Below are 25,261 nucleotides of genomic sequence, written 5' to 3'. Positions count from 1 at the left end.
TGATTGGTATTGTTGCTGTTGTTGCAATTTTGATTGAATTCATTTTGATTATTTCATTGCTTTGGGTAAAAAAAAATTAATAATAATGACAGTCTTTTTACTTGCTTGCCTACATTTATTTTCCTATATGGTTGTGCTCACTCTGTCTCTGTCTCTCTGTCTCTGTCTGTCTGTCTCTCTGTCTCTGTCTCTGTCTCTCTCTCTCTCTCTCTCTCTCTCTCTCTATATATATATATATATATATATATATATATATATATATCTGTGTGTGTGCGTGTGTGTGGAAAGAGAGAGAGAGAGAGAGAGAGAGAGAGAGAGAGAGAGAGAGAGAGAGAGAGAGAGAGAGAGAGAGAGACGAGGGATGATCACTACAGATTTATCCGGACCTAATTCCCATTATTCTAAAAAGCTGAAACTGCATATGTACAATGATGCATATTTCTAGTGTTCACGTGGTAACTTGCATCTCCGAACTCAAAACTGTTTCTCGTTTACAGGTGATGTGGTAATGGAGCCAGCTGAATGCAGAGCAGTCATCAAGTTTCCGTACTTGAGAAGCGACACACCAAGGGAAACGTTCGATGAAGATGCCCTATCGTATGACGTAGTCAAGCGCTGGCATTGTGAGTTCAAGTGTGGTCGGACATCGTTAGAAACGGCTCCCAATCCCGGGAGACCACAGTCAACTATTGATGAAGACACCATCCGGCAAGTGGAGGCCGCCATTTTGGACGATCGCCACATAACCGTTCGACATAATTATGGGCCAAGATGTCAAGATCAATGTGGGGTCTGTGCCAAGAAATCAGCCATGACCATTTGCACATGCGGAAGGTGACTGCACGATGGACGCCACTATTCGTCACACCTTTCCAGGAGTCGGAACGAGTCGCGTGCTCCCGGCTCTTTTGGTCATGCGCCGAGAAAACCAGGACTTCTTCAACAGACTAATCACGCAGGACGAAACATGGGTCCATCACTATGATGCAGAGACTGAAGCCAGGTCGAAGCAATGAAAGCATTTTGACTCAGCACCTCCGAAGAAGGCACGTGTCGAACTCTCGGCGCACGGGCTTTCGGGAACCAGCGCGGAGTAATGATGATGGATTTCCTGGCAAAGGGTGCTACAATTGTTGGAACATACTTCGCTTCATTGCTGCAGAAATTTCTGGAGGCCATCAAAACCGAAAGGTGTGGCATACTGACCAAAGGTGCCCGCTTCCTGCAAGACAACGACCCTGTTCACAACTCGCATGTTGCCCAGACAGAAGCACGGTCCTGCGGCCATGAAACCCTTCGTCACACGCCTTACCCTGCCGACATTGCACCATCTGACATGCACCTCTTTCTAGCTATGAAGTCATTTTTGAAGGGCAAGCACTTCCCAGACAATGAAACGTTTGTTTCCGAAGTCAAGATGTTGCTTCTGATGCAGCCTGCAGGCAAGGTCTTCACAACTGCATAAAGCAATGGGTGAAGTGTGACACCATTGAAAGTGTGGTACCAATGTACAGAAGGACAAATCGCTGTGTCATGTTTCGTTCCTTTCAGTTCATGGGAAGTGGGTCAGAGGAAGTGTTAATAAATATCCCTCGTATATATATATATATATATATATATATATATATATATATATATATATATATATATATATATATATGAGCGTATGTGTCTTTGTGTCTGTGCGTGCGTGTGTGTGCGCGTGTGTGTGTGTGTGTATTTAAAACACAGTTTTATATCTGCCATATTAACAATATCAAAGCGCCCTTACAGCTATATATTGTACTCAGTCCAAAGTGAAAAAAATACGAAGAACCAGGTCGAGTTTTTGTTTTAGTCGTCTTTATTTCAGAGAAAAAAATCATTTGGCGTTACAACTGACCAAGCGCATTCAAAGCACATCAAGGCTATGGTGATTAGCAAACGAACTGTTTCCTATAAAAGTTTATCGCTCATATAGATGGAACCGCGTATTTTGAACATCAGTCATCATGTGCAACAGATTCTGTTTCAGGTGGTTGTTCTCAGTTTGATAACGACCTTGCATGTCGACAGAACCAGAATCAGATTTTATGTCCACGACGACCTTGGGATGTCAGGAAAAAGCGTATGCATGCTATGTATGAGAAGAGAATTACACTGACAGATACTCACAACAAATACACACAGAAAGTTGAAGTTAAAGTAAAACAACAAGAGTTTGAAAACTTTCCGAAAAGTACATCAATTTTCGTTTGGGGTAAACAGCACACACGAAACACCATATTGATACAGCTGATAAAAATGGGCGATTTTAACATGTGTGTTAATTTTATCGTGCAGAAGAAAAATTGAAAGAGAATGCCTTTCTGATGTTTGCAATAAACTGACAGCAACACATTGTTTCTTAACCCTTTCACTGCCAAGCTCGCATTTATGCACAGGCGTGGTAGAGAACCCATGTCCCTGAAAGGTGACCATTCATTGGTCTGTTATCCATGAACCTACTGCTCTTAATGTTCGGTGGTAGGATAGGCCATATTTTCTATACATCGCAGGGGAGATCCCCAGCTATTCTTAGCCACTGTCTTTTCTGTGTTTATACCACAAGGGAATTTTGTACACTATTTTGACTGGCGGTGAAAGGGTTAAGCTCTGACATTTGCTGCAGTTGACGAAGTAATGTTGTTCATCATCAAGCTCACAGGACACACACTTCCATGCTGTTTTACTACTTTCTTCATAACACCGTTGACAAACGTATTACCTTTTATCTTTTTTTTACGTTAAATTTAAAGTTGCAGTGATCACAGCATTTCAAACAAACCCAGGCATGTCCTATCTCCGACAAATAGCTATATAATCAGGCAAAATATTCATCGGCATAAAACATGTAAATTTTTGTGCATATTCAACATCATCTGCTTCTTTTGCAAAGGTATTACTGAATGCATGATTTATTTCAAAAAGACTTCAATGTCATTGAAAAGCAAACCAAATGCGAATGAAACAAACAAAAAAGTGGGTAATACACAAAGCAGAAAGACAAACATCTATCTTGAAGTTTCACACTCCACTGTTTATAACATTTACAAACTTATGACTTATTAACATGGTGATATTGGGTGGTCTATCAAAATTAAACATGAGGCATCATTTGACATTTGCATTGGTTTAAATCAGAGTGTGAAAGGAAATTCTGCACAAATGCAATCTCAGAGCATATTTGTGGCTACAGTAGTTGAATTTGTCAAGCAATTCTCAATTTTATTCTGTGTTTGATGTTGTTGTTGTTCCCCCCTCCCTTGTACACAAGTTATATTTCACTTGAATTTTGACATTTTACAACAACAGCGTGATTCAACATCCACAGAGCAAACATTTAGTCCACAATGAACATCTAAAAAATAATCAACTTATTGAGATACAAGGACTGTTTTTTAAATGTGAAAATATTCAAACTAAAACAAAACCAATATAAAAAAAAAAGATCACCTGTCTAATAATCATATATTTTGTGTAGAAGATAAATAAATATCATCTGTCTAATAATAATGTATTTTGTGTAGAAGATGAATAAACATAGATTAATAGATAGATATGTGATAGACAGGCAATATTCATATGAATGAATAGATCCATACACGAATAATTATGATAATACTAATATAAGCAAGTATGATTAGAACAACAATAACAAATAATAAAGAGCAAGAAAAAATGAAGAATTGAAAGTGACACCAAATGTCACATCCTGGCATGTTTTCATGATGACATAGCTTCATGGAGCACCGGAGTTAGTAACTTATTAAAGTCCTGTCAAATGGTTTGCGAAACTGGACAATACCATAAATAATGATGCACTGTGTCTTCTTTTTCAGTATAACAGAAATGACATTTGTCATAATCAACTACACCCATGTTTTTAGAACAATATTTGACACTAAAATTCCTTGATACAGTCTAAGCTGAAACCATTCCATCTTTATTTCTTTTATTCTATTTACCTTTTTCAATGTTTTCTTCCAATCAGTCTGAGTTATTTACCTATTTTCCCATTTCATAAAAGCTTTCATATAAAATAATTCGTTTTTCTCCAAGATTATATCGTAATAACCCTGTGTTCCCTTTTTAACTCCACAAATGGTTTCTAACGCTTTGCTGTTTTCATTGTTGTGATCACTCTGATACTACTACATTTCTTTTTCTGGCGTATTCTTTGATTGAATGAATGCAACTAAGGTAAGTAAGGTAATTCGTTCTCATTCCCTACTTCTCAAAAAGGTCTTCCCGCCTTAAAAACTGACAGTTCTCATCAAGAATATTACGCACGTAAAATGCATTTTTGCTGTCCTGTTTTTAAAGTGAAAAGGATTGTTGTCAAGTCTAAATTTAGCATTGAAAAAGATGGGTTCAGCTAATAACTCTTTGCTATTATCCAGTTCAGTGTGTGTGTTGAAATTATCATGAGCCTTCATAACGTTTTTTTTTTTTCTCTTTTTTGTTTCTCATAACGGAATATTACTTTAATATACATGTTTCATCTTGGATTTGAAACTGAACTGAAAATTGGCCATTACAATAATGTAAAACATAAGAATCAACACAGGATGAATTTCTCATCTATATTTGAGAAACTAAGAGTGGTAAGTATGTGCTAAACATACATTCTAAGCAACAAAGTCAAATATACAGCACGAAATGCAGGAAAATGGAAGCAAAAACATTTGACAGACAAAATACTTCAGTTCATAGGAAAAAGGCATTCAAAGCTTTCAGCTTGATTATAAGCCAGGAGAAAACAGAAAATGAACCTGAAACCTCCTCGTCAGCTACACCCCACCCATGATTAACCTCAGTGGGCACAAGCTGATGAATGATATAAGTTCAGTGAAGCGATTGTCAGTGTTTACGTACTTTCCCAGAAGTAAATTCTACTGTGTAATGCTTCACTGGTTTTGTTGGAATATGATTATGTATTTTGTTATATTATTGACCCAAATGTGGAATTTGATTACATGTTTCTTATTAACCTTCTCTGCAAGGGGGGTGTGGGGGAAAACATCAGTGGGCACAAGCTCAGTACTGTTCACTTGCACCTGGCAGCGTGATCTCCAAAGATGCAGCCATGTACAAGATCGCCTTGGCTTACATAGGTGAATAACTGTTGGTTTTTGTTTTTTTGTTTGTTTGTTTGTTTGTTTGTTTTTGTTTTGTTTGTTTTTTCTCTTTTTTTTCAGGTGCCTGAAGAAGAACGTGTGTAACAATCTCTCCTTGCGACAATCTAGAAAAATGCTAGCATTCACGGCCGTGGTTCTCACTACTCTCCCGTGAAGACCAGAGGTTTGGGTGCTGTACAGGAAGCAGATCCATGCACTGAAGTGCTTTCACCTGGGATTCATAAGCTCCGGCACGGTCACGTAATGTATTACCAACAATGCAGTACTGGAATACCCCTCTCCAACATCTGAGCACCTCAGATGCTGCGCCAGAGCTCACTGCACAGCACTGCCTTTGCCTTACTGCTGTGCAGTAAACTGTGTCAGGACAAAATCCAGAGAAGTCCCCCAGATACAATTCAAAGACTGGCGGAAGCATCAGTTGTCACTTGCAGGCAATGACAATCGCATTTGGTAGAAATGGCCAAAAACAGAGAGAGTTGACGCTTAACAAAAGACACTTCCAGCTTCGAGACATTCAGAGAATGATGGAAAAAACTGAGGCGATGGAAAGCAGCTGCACAAGCATTTCCAGTTCAAACCTACGTCTGCATCAAGTGCTTCAAGGCTTGTACTTCAGGACTGGGTGTTACAGCTATCTGCACTGTATCCTGAAGTAGATTTTCAGTGAACGACAATCTGGGATCGAATATTAAATTACCGGAAAATAATTATTGACATGTTTTGTGTCAGCACAGGTAAAGCGGTTGATAATCAGATTGTATTTTGCCTTCAAATTTGTGCATTAAAAGAATTTTACATTCTCACAAACTTGGAATTCAAGTAACTACAACATATAATCTCTTTCCGAAAGCTGGGACCATCCATCTTCCAGAATGTTTCGTTCAACAGTATTGATTATTTGTGTGTTCTTTTCATGCCCCATTTCCCCCATGGCCCATACACAGGATCACCTTACCATAGCCCTAGAGCTGGAAGTCTACGAGAAACCATTAATGTCAGGTCGTCATAAGGACGCACACTCTATTAGCCCCTGCAGAGCTGCTGAGCTAATTAAGTGCTGCGCAGTTGTACCTGTTATGATTCTTCTAGCTCTCAAACGGCAGTAATGACCTAGTCATTGATCCAAATGCACAGTATAGCTTTAAACGAATGTCACCATGAAACCGGGACATGAATGGCCACATGATGTGGAACAATTTTTTTTTTTTTTAATTCGCGTGAACATAATTGAGGATAAACGTGATGATGATGAAGGTGATGATGATGACGGTATTGCCTGAACAGTCCTAGGGATCTCATTTATGTCCACAGCACACTCGGTTCTGTGTCAGACCCCGCAATTAGTCGAACATTTTCAGAGCGACATATTTCGCACGGGGAAGTACTTTATTTTCGTTTCAGAGATTACATCTAAGATGGATGCTTTATATGTCTATGGTCCAAGCTCTCCGATCACATTTGCAAACCATGACGACAGTTGCGAGAAAGAGTATAACTTTGCAATTGAAATGATAAGCCCAGCTTCAACTTAGATTTCGACGAGTATACTGATGTAAGAAATGATGTATCGTTACTTTCATCCTTTCATTGAAATATGCCTGAGCCATGTTTATACATTATTTTGGTGTGTTTTGAACATGTACGTATTTTGAGACTTTTACGTTGTATTCGCAACAGAACGAGAAAGACAGACAGAGATACAGAGAAAGACAGAGAGAAACAGAGACAGAGAGAAGATTGTGAATTCATTATTATCAGTCTATTAATTTCATTTGCTTTCATTTGGAGAATATAAATGTCATGCGAAATGTCGGAACGAAGCGACTCTACCCAGAAAATTATTTTAGGTCATTACATAATCTACAATGCTAAAGACTCTCATTAACGGTAACCTTTGAAGGAATTTGTTATGAGTCCATCAAAACCAAACTTAAAGACTCGTTTAATCTATTAAGACCGAAAATACGAAAATAAAGACTCCTTTAATCCATCAAGACCGAAAAGAAAGACTCCTTTAATCCATCAAGACCGAAAATAAAGACTCCTTTAATCCATCAAGACCGAAAAGAAAGACTCCCCAGCAGAGTCAACGCCCCACAGAGCAGCACCCTCATCTGTCTGATAGACATCAACTTGTTTCATGAACCCTGGGTACTGCACCCAGCCCAGGCCAGTCGGGGTGTTGGGACCCACGCCCGTTCTGAGCCAGACGTGTCCAGCCATGTCCACAGCCACCATCAGATCCCTGCCAGACGCCACTGACTGAAACGTGCCCTCCAGTGCCCGCCACTCTGTGCCTGGAGACCCGTTGTCACCATAAGTACCCACCCTGTAGAGGAGCTGACCAGTGGTGTTCAAGACCCACACTCCTGCTAGATCAGCATCCACCCGCTGGATGTTTCTGCCTTTCACCAGCCAGCCAGCACTTCCACGATAGGCGACGCGATTGGTTGTATCACTGCCCCATCGACTTAAACTGGGTTTCACGCAGATCCACTTCAAGCGGATGTTTTCTTCATGACGGTGCCAGGAGGTTCCGGCTGGACTGGACCTTGTAATGCTTTCTCTGTTATAGTTTCTACCATAATAATCTATCCCCCATACAAGATTATCGCCTATATCCAACTGACGCATGATGCCATCCGTTCTCTTCCATGACGATCCAATGTTGAAAGGATCTCGGTAGTTCTGTGTCCTATAGAAGACATCTCCATCTCCATTGACAGCCCACACCCCAAGTGGTCCCACTGCCACGTGGGCCAGCAAACCACCAGTCGACTTCCAGCAGTTCTGAGGACTGACCATGTCGTCTGGGCAGATGTTGGCTTGGTTTTTGGATGTATCGATGAGACCTGTGAAATAAAGAAGAAAAAAATTATCTATTGTTGACGGTTTTTGAGCCTTTGATAAAAAAAAGAAAAAAAAAGAGCTCCTTTGGGCTTTGGTGTCAAATCAAATCATTTTGCTTGCTGCTTCCATAAAGTATGACATAAACATATGATTTAAAAAAAAAAAAGTTTTCATTGAGAACGTGACGAATTCTCTCTCTCTCTCTCTCTCTCTCTCTCTCTCTCTCTCTCTCTCTCTCTCTCTCCCATATCATATGCTTGCCTACATCCACTTGACACAGTGTGCCATGTGTTACCAATCACAAGGTTCTAGGAATAACAACCGACAATAACCTATCTTGGTCAAAACACATAGAAAATATAACCAATACCATTGCTTCGAAGTCATATCAGTTGAATACAAGAAAATAGTTATGTTATTCATACATTCAATCCTGTATTGACAACACTTCCACTCTCTGGGATTCAGCAAGCAATTTGTTCAAACCATTTATTATTAGTAGTATTGTACTAGTATAGTAGATAAATATTCCATTTACAACATTTATTTTATTGAATCAAGCCTTTCATATTCAGGGTGCGGGTTTTGGAATCATATCCCAGAAAATCTAAAAACTGAATAAAATTTTCAAAGATTCAAATCTAACTACTCATACCAAAGTTATGTTGGTAATTATGAATCTTTTTTGTTCTGATCCTTGTGGAGACAAAGACTCTGCATCAAACTGACCTGCCATGGCATAAAACCGATACCCGGGCGCGTCCACCAGCCTGAAATCCCCACACAGACCACAGAGCGTGCACACCCTCTCTTCTTCATTGTAAGCGAAACCACTGCATGGGTTCTTTGAAGTGCAGCGTGCAGCACACTTCCCAGCAGTGACGTCATAATAGGTCACTACTGCGTCACCAGCCATCTTCTTATTCATGTGTTGGAGGTCCTGGATAAAGCTCCATCCTGCCATGGCGCTACAGCTGAAAAAAACAACAAGAAGAAACACCTGAAATTGTACACAGAATGAAACATCAATTTCGTTAGGAACGTATCTTTTTTCCTCATCAGATATAAAAAAAAGGATTAAAAGGTCCTTCAAAGGTCAATTACGTCGAATTCAGAACCAGGTTTTTTTTATTCACTTTTGAAGAAACTGATTCTTTGCGTTTGTATCTCACATCACAAATGCACACAAAGGGGATCAGTCTAAATAGTGTACAACAACATGGAAGTTATAGCAGTAAACAAGAGGAATAATGCCTATACACACATGGAGTACATATGCATACCAAGTGATAACTACAGGTACTAGATTACCATACGCTGGGCGAACGGACAGGGAAAGGGGAGAGAGAGGGAGGGGGATAAAAATAGCGACACACACACACACACACACACACACACTCTCACTCACACACACACACACACACACACACACACACACACACACAGAGAGAGAGAGAGAGAGAGAGAGAGAGAGAGAGAGAGACAACGAGAGATAAAGAGACAGAGACAGAGACAGAGACAATGACAGAGTTGACAGTAATAACTAGGTTTTACACATCTCAAGTGTGCAATCTATTTGTGTTTGCAATCCATGTGGTGCACGTGAAATGAGTGACAGATTACCGGCAAACAATGAAATAAACAAATAAGGCCTCGAAGTAACCAGATGCTGTGTTCACCTTCTTCTGATACACTGCTGGCATTTTCTTCTATTACAGTTGAAAATATCATTTAGCCTAAAACGCCCCCGTCCTCCCCCCCCCTGCCTCCCCCCACCCCCACCGTCCCTCCTTCTTCTCTAAAACTGGACTGTCATATATGTATATCTGGTAACAGTGGGTCGTTTAAACTAGTCGTGGTGTTATGAATACCTTAATTATTGGCATTGAAAACTCGTTTGAAGTTTTCATACCGATCTTTCAGTGCAAATTTATTTCTGACACTGTGTTGCTTGCCATTTCTCAAATATGTTGTAGTGAATCTCCAGAATGTCTGTTGATTATTTAGATTTTGTGCTAAATAGTCCACCTTCTCTCTTTGAAAAAGTTTGCTTCTTGCTCCTTTTGTGTTCTTTGTGTTTCTTTCTGTTTTGCGTAAAACATATCCTGTCTGTCTTTGTGTGATTTTCGAAATGTTAGCGGTCTGGACCACAATAAAACGTTTCTTTCAAATCAATGAATTCCGTCTTATATCCCTCGATCTTTACCTTTTCTATTATATAAATCATATAATTATCCACTTGCATTTCTTAAGCAGTTTATAACTCATCTCGCTGGTGAGTATCTACAGGGACAGAGATACATGCACAGGTAGAAATAGAGACCGAACACCAGTTAAAGATTTGCATTTCGTTAGCAGTCTACAACTCTTCGAACTGCTGAGTGTCTACAGAGACACATGCATAGGTAGAAACAGTTGACTACTTCGTTCAGCAACTGCTGAAGATGATTTATGGCTTTATGGTGGGAGAGAGTGTTCACCCGATGTCGAGTGTACGTGTTTGCGACGGCGGAGTTGATTTGTATCGTTTGCCTCAGTTTGGGAAGTGTTGGAGAGAAAATGTTGTGACAAGTGTATTGGTGGTGTTTTCTTCCATCATTATATGAAGTTTCAACGGAGAGGAAGGCGGTTACAGCAACGTATTGTGGAGTGCAAAGAGCAAGATGAGACACCGAAAGGATATCTTGGTCATCTACTGCATCCGTGCTCATCCTCCAGTTGTCTCGACTTAGTCTTGCCACTGGAAATTGGTGAACCCAGACGAGAGAGTGAGGTCCACGTTGCGCAACTCCTCTTCACTTTAAACAATCTCATCGCGCAAGTCATCATCATCTTTAATGACCTTTCATCCTTCATCCTTTCATCACCCCCAAGTCCTGTGGCGACAGGCGAGCGACGAAACGACAGGTGTGGGTACACTGGCAGTCGCAGCCGCAGACCTGCACGCAGGCGGTTCAGGCCATAGGGTCGTTCTTCATCGACAGGAGCAGCGATGGAGTTCGGCAGCCGTCTGAGCGTCTGAGAGCCCTCTTTAGGAATGCACCGCTCACCTCTCTGGCATGAGGAAGGGGCTAGAAAAGGTGCCCTAAAAATTGCCTGCTCCATATCACCCTGGCCAGCATACCGCGGCTGGCGGGGAACCTACATCAGCGGTCGAAACAAAGAGAAAGAAAAGAAAAAAACAAGGATCGTTCCTCTCACCATTGGTGCTTGGAATATAAGGATTCTCCTGGACAGAGATGACGCGGTCAGACCCCAAAGGAGAACGGCACTAGTTGCATCCGAACTCGCCAGATACAACATCGACACCGCAGCCTTGAGTGAGACTCGGCTTGCAGGCGAAGGCGAGCTCAATGAACGGGGATCTGGTTACACCTTCTTCTGGAGTGGACGAGGAAGCGAAGAGCGACGTGAGGCTAGCGTTGGTTTTGCAGTAAAAACAGTACTTGCAGCAAGCTAGCTGGAATCCCAAAGGGATTCAACGATAGGCTTATGACCATGAAACTCCCACTGGCATCTGGCCAGAAGCACCTCACCATTGTCAGTACCTACGCCCCAACCATGACCAACTCGGATGAAGTGAAGGCGAAGTTCTACGAGGACCTTCACTCTGTCATTGCTGCTATCCCGAAAGCAGTCAAGCTCATCACTCTTGGGGACTTCAGTGCTAGAGTTGGCTCTGACTACATCTCCTGGGATGGAGTGATTGGAAAGTACGGCGTGGGCCACTGTAACCAAAATTGATTGCTTTTGCTTCAGACCTGTGCAGAGCACGAACTGCTGATTACCAACACAGTTGTCTGCCTCCCTACCCGTAACAGGACGTCATGGATTCACCCTTGCTCAAAGCATTGGCATATCATCGATTACGTTATCGTCAGGAAAAGGGATAGGCAAGATGTACGTGTGACAAAGACCATGTGTGGCGCCGAGTGTTGGACAGATCATCGCCTCGTAGTCTCGAAGCTGAATATTCGAATCCAACCCAAGAGACGCCCCCAAGGCCAGAAGGCTCCAAAACGGCTCAACATCGCTAAGCTGAAAAATATCACCATCAAACAGACCTTTGTGGAGCTGCTGGAAGATCGTCAGGAATCCGCCTCTCTGGACAACCAGAATGTGGAGTCTGACTGGGGGACCCTGCGCGAGCTGATCTATAGTACAGCTTCAGAGACACTGGGACCCATGACCAGAAAGCACAAAGACTGGTTTGATGAAAACTGTGATGAAATCAAGCAGCTTCTGGATGAGAAACGCCGTCTGCATCAAGCCTACCTGAGCAACCCAAAGTCCACATCAAAAAAGGATGCGTACAATGCCATCCGCAGGACTGTTCAGCAAAAGTTACGCCAGATGCAGGATAAGTGGCTGAGTGACAAAACAAATGAGATCCAGGGATATGCTGACAGGCACGATATAGAGAGGTTCTATGATGCCTTAAAAGAAGTCTATGGCCCCACATCCTCAGGATTATCCCCTCTCCTCATTGAATATGGGAATACCATGATCACCGAGAAGGAGAAAATTCTCGAACGCTGGGCTGAACACTTCAACAGTGTCTTAAATCGCCCTTCCTCCATAAATGATGAAGCCATAGAGCGTCTCCCACAAGTCCCCATCAACGAAGCACTGGACGATCCGCCAACACTTCTTGAGACCCAGAAAGCAATCCATCTGCTATCCAGTGGCAAAGCACCTGGCTCAGACTGCATACCAGCAGAGGTCTACAAGGATGGAGGCACTTTGCTGACTGAGAAGCTCCATCAGCTGTACTCACTAATGTGGAAATAAGAGACGATCTCCCAGGATTTCAAAGATGCATCTATCATTCACTTGTACAAGCGAAAGGGGAACCGGCAAGCCTGTGATAACCATCGGGGCATTTCCTTGCTCTCCATCGCAGGCAAGATACTTGCCAGGATCCTACTAAACCGCCTCACAGCACACCTTGACCAAGGTCATTTGCCTGAGAGCCAATGTGGATTCCGGAAAGAGCACGGAACCACCGACATGGTGTTTGCTGCAAGGAAGCTGCAAGAGAAATGTCAGGAGCAAAATGCTGATCTGTTCTCCACCTATGTTGACCTCACTAACGCCTTCGACACCGTGAGTAGAGAGGGACTGTGGAAGATCATGACCAAGTTGGATGCCCTCGGAAATTTATTTCCTTGGTCAGTCAATTCCATGAAGGCATGCAGGCTCGAGTCCAGGACAATGGTGAAACATCTGCTCCTTTTTCTGTCACAAATGGTGTCAATCAAGGCTGCGTCCTGGCTCCAACACTATTCAGCCTCATGTTCTCTGCAATGCTTACTGATGCCTTCAGAGATGGCGATGTTGGAATCGGCCTAAAGTACCGAACAGATGGCAAGCTGTTTAACCTCAGAAGGCTTCAAGCAAAAACGAAGGTCATGACAGACATCATCAGTGACTTTTTGTTTTCTGATGATTGTGCCCTCAACGCTGGATCTGAAGCTGACATGCAACTCAGCGTCAACAAGTTTGCCACTGCCAGCAGGAACTTCGGCCTTACCATCAGCACGAGGAAAACTGAAGTTCTCCATCAGTCAGCCCCAGGGAAACCCCACGGTGAGCCCAACATCACAGTCAACGGTCAGAGACTCAGTGCGGTGGAGCGGTTCACATACCTTGGCAGCACGCTGTCACGAAATCCGACCATCGACGATGAAGTGAACGTCAGGATTGCAAGAGCAAGTGCAATCTTTGGTAGACTCTATGCAAATGTCTGGAACAGAAGAGGCATTGGTCTTGAGACCAAGCTAAAGGTCTACAGAGCAGTAGTTCTCCCCACACTACTGTACGCCTGCGAAACTTGGACAGTGTACCAACGACACGCCAAGAAGCTGAACCATTTCCACACAACATGCCTCAGGAAGCTACTGAACATCAAGTGGCAAGACAGGACCCCAGACACGGAGGTGCTTGCAAAAGCCACCCTTCCCAGCATCTTCACCATCCTGATGCAGTCCCAGCTTCGCTGGGCTGGACACGTGGCGCGCATGCCAGACCATCGGCTGCCTAAAAGGCTCTTCTATGGCGAGCTCCAACAAGGGAAGAGATCACACGGAGGTCAGAAGAAGCGCTTCAGAGATACTCTGATACCCTGACTCCTGGGAGGAATCTGCAGTGGACCGTGACAAATGGCGCGCTGCTGTGTACAAAGGCGCCAGGTTGTGCGAGGCCAACAGGACTGCTGCAGCTGTTCAGAAGAGGCAGGCCAGAAAGCCACAGGCAAACAAACTCCCTGACAATGATATGTCTGTCTTTGTCTGCCCCAACTGTCAGCGAACATTTCGTGCGCAGATTGGTCTATTCAACCATCTGCGCATTCACAGATAGATTCATGAGCATCCCCCCCTCCCCCAGCTGGATGACAACGATGGTCATCATCGATCTCGATGGACACACACCATGTGAAGTTTTGAGAGTGTTGGTGGTGCCATTGAGCAGGTAAGTACCGATTTGTGTCTGTGTTTTTCTGTTTTGTAATTTGTTTTGGGACGCCAGGGATTGAGTTTGTCTAGTTTCAACTCTGTTTTGCACGTGCAGCTGCTGGAGAAAGGTGATGTAGTTGTAAACCGGCTTGCCTTTACACTGTGTTCGATCCCCCACACCTATTCCCATCTCCACCTTTCAGGGGTTTTTTTTTTTTTGTTTTTTTTTTTGTGTGTGTGCGCGCGCGCGCGCGCACGCGCGCGTGTGTGTGTGTGTGTGTGTGTGTGTTTGTTCTTGTTTTGCTTTTTTATGACAATGGCTCAACAGCACGTGGAGCCTGTGTTTTTAAGACGCAGGGACCTACCCCTTGCAGATCCTACCCGATTTCTCACCACCAAGGACAGTTTTTCTGCCTTGGACATTTGTCTGGCAGCTGAGAGGGTGACTGGAAGTGAGACTGTGTTAGGGGCCCAATACATCAGGGGCTTATGGCGCATTTTATCCTTTGACCCGATCTGCCCGGAATCAGCTACTCATTGAAGGGATTGCATTAAAACGGCTACTCTGTGTCACTGCATGACAAAAATCCCTTCATTTTGAGAGGGGGGAGTGGTGACCACGAACTTCCTGTCACAAAACTGTTTATTTCAGACATTCCCATTTCGGTGGCAAATGAGGATATCGAGATTGCTCTGGTGAGACTAAGTTGTACTTTAAGATCGTCTCTCCTTATGGAGAAAATCAGAAACAAAGACGGTAAGTTAACCCGTTTTATAACAGGACGACGCTTCGTCTTCATCAACTGTCCAACAAAACCACTGGACTATTTTTTCAAAGTGGGTAGCTTCACTGGACGGTTGTATGATAAGGAACAACTAAGAGCAACACGGAACCCAGTGTGTTCTAACTGCCTGCAGCCTGGCCATCGTCACTTCCAGTGTCAAAACCTGGTCACTTGCAGGGACTGTCTGCAGAGTGGCCGTAAGCGTGGGGACCCTGCTTGTGGCTCATTCCCTGAACTCTCTCCACGTGAGGAGGATCTGGACGTAGAGTCGACTGCTGGGGGCAAACATGATTTTCAACCTTCTGGTGACTTGCCGAATGAGGCCCAGCCTGACGAAGACCTGACTCCATCTTCAGAAGATACTGAGGATGTGTTTCAGGATTCCCAGTCAGAGCTGGGGCCAGATACACAGCTTTCTTTCTGTGATGAACGTGACATGGCTGGATCTGTCAAGGATACAGATTCAGCCACGTCCAGTAAAAAAGAAAAAAAAAAAAAGAAAATCAACATGTCCCTCACTTCAGGGGGCAACCGTTTCCTATAGCACCGTAACCAAACGTCACAGGTCGAGAGACGGGGATTCCCCCACTGCCCTGAACTCCAGGGGGAAAATGTCCAAGCTCTCTGATGTACGCGCCTCACGTGCGCGAGCTGAGACAGCGGCAGAAGGTAAAGGTAGTAATGGGTGAAGATTCACCCCCAGTGCAGGCTTGACCGTGACGGGATCGAACTCGGCTTTGTATAAAGGACTAATGGCTTCTGGTTTGCGCGCACATTGAAAGATGGCTTCGATTATCGGACTTCCCTTATGCTATGTTCACACTAGGCTGTAACCACGATCTAACCAAATGGTTACATCGCTCTCTAACTCACTGGAACCACGAAGTTTTGGTTGCAGTGGGTTCCCATCGGTTAGACGATTTTTCGGGAAGACCCGATTTTTGGTTAGATTGGTGGTTAGATGGCCCCAAAAAATATGACTCGGGAGATAAAAAAAATTTCGAGGTTACATCGCCCGATCAAGTTATAAACGGTTACAAAGGCATTCACACCAGTCCCCGTCGGTTCCAGTGAGTTAGAGCAGAAAATAGAGGCGGAGCCGAGTTTGAAAAAAACTCCGACGTCAAAACAAAATAGCATGCCTTGCACGCACGCTGCGTGCGGTGTGCAAATTGTCTGGCCCGACACATCTAACCGACTGCAAGTGGTTGCAACCTTCTTTGCATGGTTGGGGTCAGTTATAGTGAGTTACATCGACGCGTGTTGTAACTTGATCAGTTACAGTGTGAATGTATTTAAGCTGGCTGACTGTCATTTTTTTCGTTCTTCTTGCTGCGTCTACACGAATCCACGATTCATGATGACAGGTCAAGATGGAATGAAGAGACCCCCCTGAAACAAGGGGGTTTTATACTTTCAAAGGGAGTTACAAGGGAGTTACAAGACCCAAGTTCCAACAGGTTGCAGCAGGTCACAGCAGGCTGGTGGAGATGCACAACCTCAAGACTCCCCACCTCATGGAAACCCACGGGAACCACAGAAAACAAAAGTATACCCCAATCTGTACATGACGCCTCAGCCACAGCACCCCTGTAACTTGGCTTGTAACTTGTTCAAGTTAGAACGAAGTTACAACGGTAGTTAGATGCCACCAGTCTAACTTCAGCACAAAACAAAACCCAGCCAGCGAGCGAGAACTGCTGCTCTCAGTCAAAAAACGCGCGGGAAAAGGGGCGGAGCCTAATAGTTAGACAGTGGTTAGACGCTTTCCGTTCACACATGCTGTATGAAAAATCTAGAGTTTGTCTCATGGTAGTTACATCCCTCAATGTAACCATTTGGTTAGATCGTGGTTACAGCCTAGTGTGAACGTACCCTTTTGGCTTGCGATTCTAGTATACACGTTTTGTCACTGAATACGCGGGGACTGCGTTCCCCTTGAAAGAGGAAATCATTGTTTAGGTATCTAAATAATAAAAAAAAATACGATGTTATATGTCTGCAAGAAACACACATAACGCAAGAAGTCAGTAAACAATGGGAAAGAGAATGGGGGGCAGGGAAGTTTGCTTGTGGTGACTTTACTGCACATAGCTCAGGACAAATCATTTTGTTTAGGAAAAATTATGTTGAAAACTATACTATTTTGCATAATTCAAGAAGAATTCTGGCCGTGGAAGTAGAAATATTAGATAAGAAGATAGCAGTTATAAATGTTTACTCTCCAAATAACAATGCAATTTTTTTTTTTTTTTTTTTTTTTTTTTAAGACTTGGGAAAAGTTATTTCTAACATTACTTCCGAAGGAATTTTGATAATTATGTGGTGATTTCAATTGTGTTTCAGATAACGATCTTGACATTGTTTCAGGGGAACCACATGCAGGAACAACCGTTCAGAAATTCAATGATCTAATTATAGAGAATGAATTATATGATGTTTGGAGATTATTTCATCCACAGGAAAAACAGTTTACATGGTGCAAGAAGAATCCTTTCATCGCCAGAAGGTTGGATTATGTACTAACAAATTCGGATTTATTTGATAAAACACTGAAATCTGAAATTCACTCTTTGCCCTCTACTGATCACAGAGGGTGCACTGTTACTATGAAGTTAGCTAATACTGAAAGAGGACCAGGACTGTGAAAGTTTAATAACTCATTGTTGAAAGACATAGAATACGCTAATAAAATGAATGAATTGATTATAGAGCAGGTTTCTGGCATTAAGGATGGATCAGATTATCAAGCTGAATGGGAGCTGTTAAAGTTAAAAATAAAAGATTTCTCTATAAATATAGTAAACTCAAAAGTATAAACAACAAAAATGCATTAAGAGAGCTGTATGGCAGGCTGAATGAAATTGATGTTCGGTCAGCAGCTAGTCCACAATCTGTTCCACTCCAGAATGAGCGTAGTCAGTTAGCTTTGAAGATAGAAATAATGGAAAGACATAAAGTACAGGCAGCACAGGTAAGAGCTAGAGTGAAATGGGTGGAAGATGGCGAGAAGAATTCTAAATACTTTTTGGGTTTGGCAAAAAAATCAAAGGGAAATTCCAAAGTGATGGCAGGGGTTCTAAACGAAAATAATGTATTAATAACAAAGCAATCGGAAGTACTGAAAGTACAAAAGCACCTTTTTCTCAATTATATAAAAAGAAAATACCTTCTAACGATATGTCTGAAAATATAGACAATTTTTTGGCCAACACATATTCCACGCATCTCTGAGAGGCACCCCCCCCCCCCCCCCTCCAAAAAAAAAAAAAAAAAAGGATTGTGAGGCTGCAGTAACAGAACATGAGCTGCTAAATGCCCTCAAATGCTTGAATAATGGCTCTTCTCCTGGCTGCGATGGAATGACAGTTGAATTTATAAAGGTTTTTTTGCTACATTTAAAAGGCTTACTAACACTGTCACTAAATGATTCTTTCACAAAAGGAACACTTTCATCAACACAAAGAAAGGCAGTAATTACATTGATACACAAAGGTAAAGAACTGCCAAGAAACAATTAAAAAACAACTGGCGACCCATTTCACTGACAAACATTGATTATAAACTTTTAGCTAAGACTTTGGCAATAATTCGCTTGAGTCAAGTAATTCATGAATTAGTTAGAACTGATCAAGTGGGTTATATCAAAGGTCGGCGAGTTTCCACATTTCTCATACTCATTGATGATGTTGCTGAACAGTGAAATGCAGAAAACAAACCTGGCTTATTGGTGAGTATAGATTATTCACAGGCATTTGATAGAATTTCAAAGGATTTTATGATTAGTGCATTTAAGAACTTTGGCTTTGGTAGCGACTTTATTCAATCGGCAAAAGTAATTATGGCTAATACTCAAAGTTGTGTCACATACTGTGGTTGGATATCAGAGTATTTTCCCGTAGAATCGGGAATTCGTCAAGGATGTCCCTTTTCACCGTTAGCTTTTGTTCTCGCCATTGAAATTCTAGCTATAAAGATACGTGGTTGTCGACACATAAAAGGAATAGAGTTAGGACAACCCGATGATAATTTGTTCCTTAGATTACTGAAAATAGCTATGTATGCAGATGATGTTACTTTATTTTTGCAGGATGAACATGATATGTTACACGTGTTAAACATATTTCAAGATTGTTTCTAGGATTTCAGGGCTTGAAATAAATCGCTATAAATCAGTTGCAATGTAGCTAGGAAGTAAAAAAAAAAAAAAAAGATTGTACTGATACTTTTTATGGATTTCTTTGGAGGAAAAAGATTAAAATTCGTGGCATTTTTTTACGCCAACAATACTTCTCCATCCTCTTTAGAAGAGAACTGGGTGTACAGAATTGAGAATATCAAAAGAATTGTTCATTCATGGGAAAAGAGAGACTTAAGTTTAATTGGAAAGATAAACATGATAAAAACTTTTCTTATTTCCCAGATTGTTGACATTATGCAGGCTTTCATTATTCCAGAAAAGGTAATTATATCGATCAATCAAATACTCTTCAGATTTCTTTGGCGTAAACAGAATTGCAACAAAAAAGCTTTTGAGAAAATTAAGAGAAGTGTAGTATGCAGTGGTTTTGAACGTGGGGGGGGGGGGGGGGGGGGGGGGGGGGGGGGGGGGGGGGCTAAAGATGATTGATGTTAGGCAAATGCAGTCAGCGTTTCTTTTGCAATGGGTGCGTCTTCGTAGTGCAGGAGAACACGAAAAATGAGTTCATGTACCCAGGAAAATGTTTGCTAATTTTGGTGTATTTAATGTATGTTTTTTTCACAAACGTAAAGAGTACTGCATTTAAGTATTTGCATCTGGTTAATTCTCAGTTTTGGAGGATGGTTTTGCAAACGTGGTTAGATCTTAATGTGCAAGCAGGTGAAACACCATATTTCAACCTATTATGGAATAACAGACACTTAAAGTATCAGGGAAACGTTCCTTTCTTTCCTGATTGGGTCAGGGGTTGGATAATACATGTAAAAGACATGTATAATACTCATGACATTTTTACCTATAATGACACATGTTTGAAAATCGGAGAGTCCCCAACAAGAACATTAGAGTACAATGTTGTTGCTGCTGCTGTTCGACAGTTCACCTCTGTAATTAATGAACAAGAGAGGTCTGACATCGACCTGTCAAATATTCCTCCTTTCTGTGGTAAGAAATTACTCACTTGTAAAGACTTTAGATTAGTATTGTGCAATAACACCTACTCCATACCATGTGCCATCAGGTTTTTTAATCATAAAGTTGGTGCAGATCTGAATAAGAACATATGGGAGATTCCCCGTCTATGTTCAGAAGAAACACGTCTAAGAGTATTGCAATGGAAAATCTTGCATAATATTTATCCTACTAATATCCTGTTGTGTAAAATGAGAAAGAAAGACAACCAAAGGTGTTCCTACTGCCCAGAAGAAACTGATCATACTGAGCATTTCCTTTTTCATTGTCCGCCTGTCAAAGTATTTGGGGAATATATTAGTCAATACATATTAATTGAATATAATGTAAAAGTAATTTTGTCTGAAACTGATGTTTTGTTTGGGATACCAGTCCTACACAAGACCCAGGACCATACACTGATGCAAATCAATCATATTCTTCTGATTGCCAAAATGTGCATCAGCATATATAAGAAAACTGAATCAAAATTATCATTGTCAATATTTGAAAACGCATGCACGCAAACACACAAAAACATACACGCATATGCATATACATGCACGCACACATACACGCATATCCTGGCAAATATTGGCTTTTTTTCCCTTGCTGGGAAGGGAGTGAATTTCTTGCCACTTTAAACCTTTCCTATGACCACTCTTTCTAGCTATCCCTTTTTCGCTTTCGCTTTACCTTTCGACTGAACAAGGGGCGGCACATTGTTATGATACAGATGACAGATCTTTTATTCATTTATTTAAAAAAAAAAATGTATTAGGTTAAGATAGAGGAGGAAGAGAGAGATGATGGAAGACAGAAAAGCTTCAGTATCAAACAAACAACTCACACAAGGGCACCAATAAACCCAGACAGATGTAATCACTTGTCATACATGTTTAGAATGCATACATCAGAACACTAGAATATCAAAAAACCCTGGCAAATGTACACAGACATCGAATATTCTTAAAATGCATGCCTCAAGACACACTGGGGCAATTTCTGCGCCAGATGATAGGGGAAAAATGAAAGTGATTAGTTAAGGTGTGTGGGGGAAAGTGGTGCATGAAAGGTAAATATGAGTTTGTGAAAGAAGAAAAAGAAAGATGTGGGGAAAAAAAAGAGGAGGATGGAGGCCCCACAAAGACAAAAGAAGAAACAAGTGGGGAAAAGAGGAGGTTGGAGGCCACACTAAAAAAAAAGGGGGGGGGGGGGGGGGGGGCTTTATTATTATGGCTTAATTATTTCTTTCGGTATGTTTCATATTCATCAACTTAAAGAAACATTCTCTACCAAACTGTTTATTTTTTTTCAAATACGCTGAGTGATTACAGATGTAAAATCTTATCATTCTTATTATGGATATGCATTTAGATTAATAGTTGCAACGATTGTTGATATGTCTTGTAGAGTTAAAACAAATCTTGGGGATTCATTTCCTTTTCATTGTAAATATAATTATGTGTATGGAAACAAAAAGAGACATGGCAATCTGAAAGAAGACAAGAGAGGCAAGTCCTTTAAGACTCACTTGTGATACACTAAAAAAAAATCTAATCGTTGAAATGTGTTCTGTAATTGTTATTATAAAGTCTCGGGTTAAAAAAAAAAAAAAATCCTGACGGCAGATTCGTACCCCGCGTGTTAGGGGGAGAAGAAACTGTCTTACCCACTACACTATCGCGACTCCTCTGCACAGAGGTTTTTTGTTTTTGTTTTTTTTTTTCCTGCGTGCAGTTTGATTTGTGTTTCCTATCGAAGTGGATTTTTCTACATAATTTTGCCAGGAACAACCCCTTTGTTGCCGTGGCTCCTTTACGTGCGCTAAGTACATGCTGCACACGGGACCTCGGTTTATCGTCTCATCCGAATGACTAGCGTCCAGACCACCACTCAAGGTCCAGTGGAGGGGGAGAAAATTTCGGCGGCCGAGCCGTGATTCGTACCAGCGCGCTCAGATTCTCTCGCTTCCTAGGCTGACGCGTTACCTCTAGGCCATCACTCCATCATGAACATTAAGTTACTGAAACTAAGAAATAAATAGATACATGGATAAATAAATACTACTGCTACTACTACTACTATTACTAATGATAATAACAATAATGATAATGATAAATACGAACCTGGAAAACCAAGAAGCAATAGCGAAGCAGCCGACAAGAAAACACGCTGAGCTTGATGGAGTCATTCTTTTCCTTCACAGGTTGAAATTTGTATGTGCTGATCAGTCGCCGATACCTGACAAGCAACCAATCAATCCAGCCACGCGTGCGCATCAACCCGTCGTCCCATTGCCATTATGTCAGTCTGTTTCTCCACTCAGGTTAGCATGCACAACAAGCAACAGCTATTTTGCACTGTGGGGCTGTAAGCCCACGGTTCTTCGCAATCTCACAATTTCTCTCACTTTGGGAGAAATGTTGGGGAAAGGGAGGGGGGGGGGGGGGGGGGGGGGGGGGGGGGGGGGGAGAGAGGGGGTGCCCCCCATGATTTCTCCCATTTTGAGAGTAATTGTGGGATTGCGATAAAGTGAGGCAGTTCCCTTCCCACGTTTTTCTCTCAATTGGTCGTTTTCTCTGACGTGTGAGAAAGCGTGAGAAGTCCCCCTTATTTTCATCAAAAATATTTCCTTCGTCATACGAGTTGTGTTCTTGTCTTTCCCCACTTCAAATCTTAGAGGAAAATGGGACAAACAGAGAAAAAGAAACGAGAACAACGACGATCATAATGATGGCAGTGGCGCGAGCGAAGACATCAACCGACGGTGAAGGTGAAGGCACAGTACTGATTTGAAAAAAAAAAAAAAAAAAATTATGAATGTATGTGTATTTGAGTGAGTGAGAGAGTGAGTGTGCGCGTGTGAGCACGAGTGTGTGTGTGTGTGTGTGTGTGTGTGTGTGCGTGTGTGTGTGCGCGCGCGCGCGCACGTGCGTGTGTGTGTGATGTTCAGGTTGAAAACACAAAGTTCCAAAGTAGAACATTTCGAGTTGCTTTTGTTCTTTCACCAAAATAGCCTGACTACGACATGACGAAGTTATGTGTTTATCATTGTTTTCTTGGTGTTTTTTTTTTTTTTTTTTTTTTTCTCCTTTTATTTATTTTGTTTGTTTGTTTGTTTGCTTGTTGTTGTTTTTGCACGAAAAAAAGGCTTCATTCGAACAGGGAAGAAATAAATCTGAAAGAATGAACAAAACATATTAAAACAGTCGAATTCGGCAGCGATTTAATGAATTATTGATTAGCATGCCTGCTGGTTTCGTCTTTTCGGGTCACCTCGCTGCTTCGAATACATTGGCATACAGCTAGCTGAGGCAAAGAGGAAAAACCAAGGGTGAGTAGGCGAAGACAGGAAATTGAAACGACTTGGCTACTCCCGAAAACAGGAGTATGGCTGCCTACATGGCCTAGAGGTAACGCGTAGTGCCTAGAGGCACTGTAGTGTAGCGACGCGCTCTCCCTGGGGAGAGCAGCCCGAATTTCACATAGAGAAATCTGTTGTAACAAAAAGAGAAATATAATACAATACAATACAATACAAAATACGGTCATACACGTAAAAACCCACTCGTGTAATATATACGAGTGAACGTGGGGGTTGCAGCCCACGAACGAAGAAGAAGAAGAAGAAGAAGAAGAAGAAGAAGAAGAAGAAGAAGAAGAAGCGACCTGGAGAGAGTAACTATGTACGAGAAAGAGAGAAGAAGATCATCGTGGAGAGCGGTAGGGAAGATGGACAGATGGAAATCGATATTGGTTTAGAGAGGGAGAGGTGGAAGAAGTGAAATGGCATGCAACAATGCAACAATTGTGTGCATTTCTATTTCAGTATTTGTTTCTTTAATGTGATTTTGTTTGATGGATGAAATGACCACTTGTTTGGATTAGCAGTCTGCGCTTTTTCACGTTGCACAGAGTTAAAAGTTAAAAGTAGGAACAGGGAAAAGACAGGAAAATGAATTAAACAATAGATTATGATCCAGGAGAAATAAAACAAACAATCAAACAAAATAACGTGTGATGCGGCTGCTGCTGCTGCTGTTGATGATGGTGATTGTTGATGTTGTCAATGTTGTTGCTACTGTTTTTGACGTTGTTATTTTTATATCTTATTTGCTTCCATGCATCTCTGTAAACAGAGTTAAAAGTAGGAACAGGGAAAAGACAGGAAAATGAATTAAACAATAATTTATGATCCAGGAGAAATAAAACAAACAAACAAACAAACAAAAAACGTGTGCTGCTGCTGCTGCTGCTGCTCTTGTTGATGATGATGATGATGATGGTGATTGTTGATGTTGTTGTCAATGTTGTTGCTACTGTTTTTGACGTTGTTATTTTTATATCTTATTTGCTTCCATGCATTTCTGTAAACATTTGCAATGACACTGATGTGTGTGTGTGTGTGTGTGTGTGTGTTAGGTGTTGTTGTTGTTTGTGTTTACTGATATTTGCGTTCCTCTATTGCAATACTCTCTCATTTTCTCTCTTTCTCTCTCTGTGCCCCCTCTCATTCCATCTATGTGTGTGCGATTGTGCGTGCGTGCGTGCGCTTGCGTTTGTGTGTGTATGTGTGTGTGTGTGTGTGTGTGTGTGTGTGTGTGTGTGTGTGTGTGTGTGTGTGTGTGTGTGTGTGTGTGTGTGTGTGTGTGTGTGTGTGTGTGTGTCTGTGTGTCTGTGTGTGTGTGTGTGTGTGTGTGCGTGCGTGCAGGCGCGCGAACACGCTTGTATGTAAAAAGCAACATTTTATTCAATGCAGAAAAAATATTGTATTGTACTCACTCCAAATGGACAAAATTCAAACATAAATGAAGAACCATAATAAGGTGGTGTTTTTTTTGTTGTTTTTTTGTT

At 41.8% G+C, this 25,261-nt stretch overlaps 1 protein-coding gene across 1 annotated transcript; it reads right to left on the bottom strand.

The window, feature by feature from the left end:
• Positions 1–6,977: 6,977 nt before the first annotated feature.
• On the bottom strand, positions 6,978–22,624 carry LOC143299189 (perivitellin-2 31 kDa subunit-like). The gene is made up of 3 exons (XM_076612357.1): positions 22,534–22,624; positions 8,742–8,986; positions 6,978–8,014 (listed from the first exon to the last, which is right to left on the bottom strand). The coding sequence occupies exons 1-3, from the start codon at positions 22,596–22,598 to the stop codon at positions 7,209–7,211; spliced, it is 1,116 nt and encodes a 371-aa protein (XP_076468472.1). The 5' UTR covers positions 22,599–22,624; the 3' UTR covers positions 6,978–7,208.
• Between the last annotated feature and the right edge of the window lie 2,637 nt (positions 22,625–25,261).

This window comes from Babylonia areolata, chromosome 24, assembly GCF_041734735.1.
Source record: "Babylonia areolata isolate BAREFJ2019XMU chromosome 24, ASM4173473v1, whole genome shotgun sequence".
NCBI lineage: Eukaryota > Metazoa > Mollusca > Gastropoda > Neogastropoda > Buccinidae > Babylonia > Babylonia areolata.
This window is presented reverse-complemented; position numbering and strand designations above follow the sequence as displayed.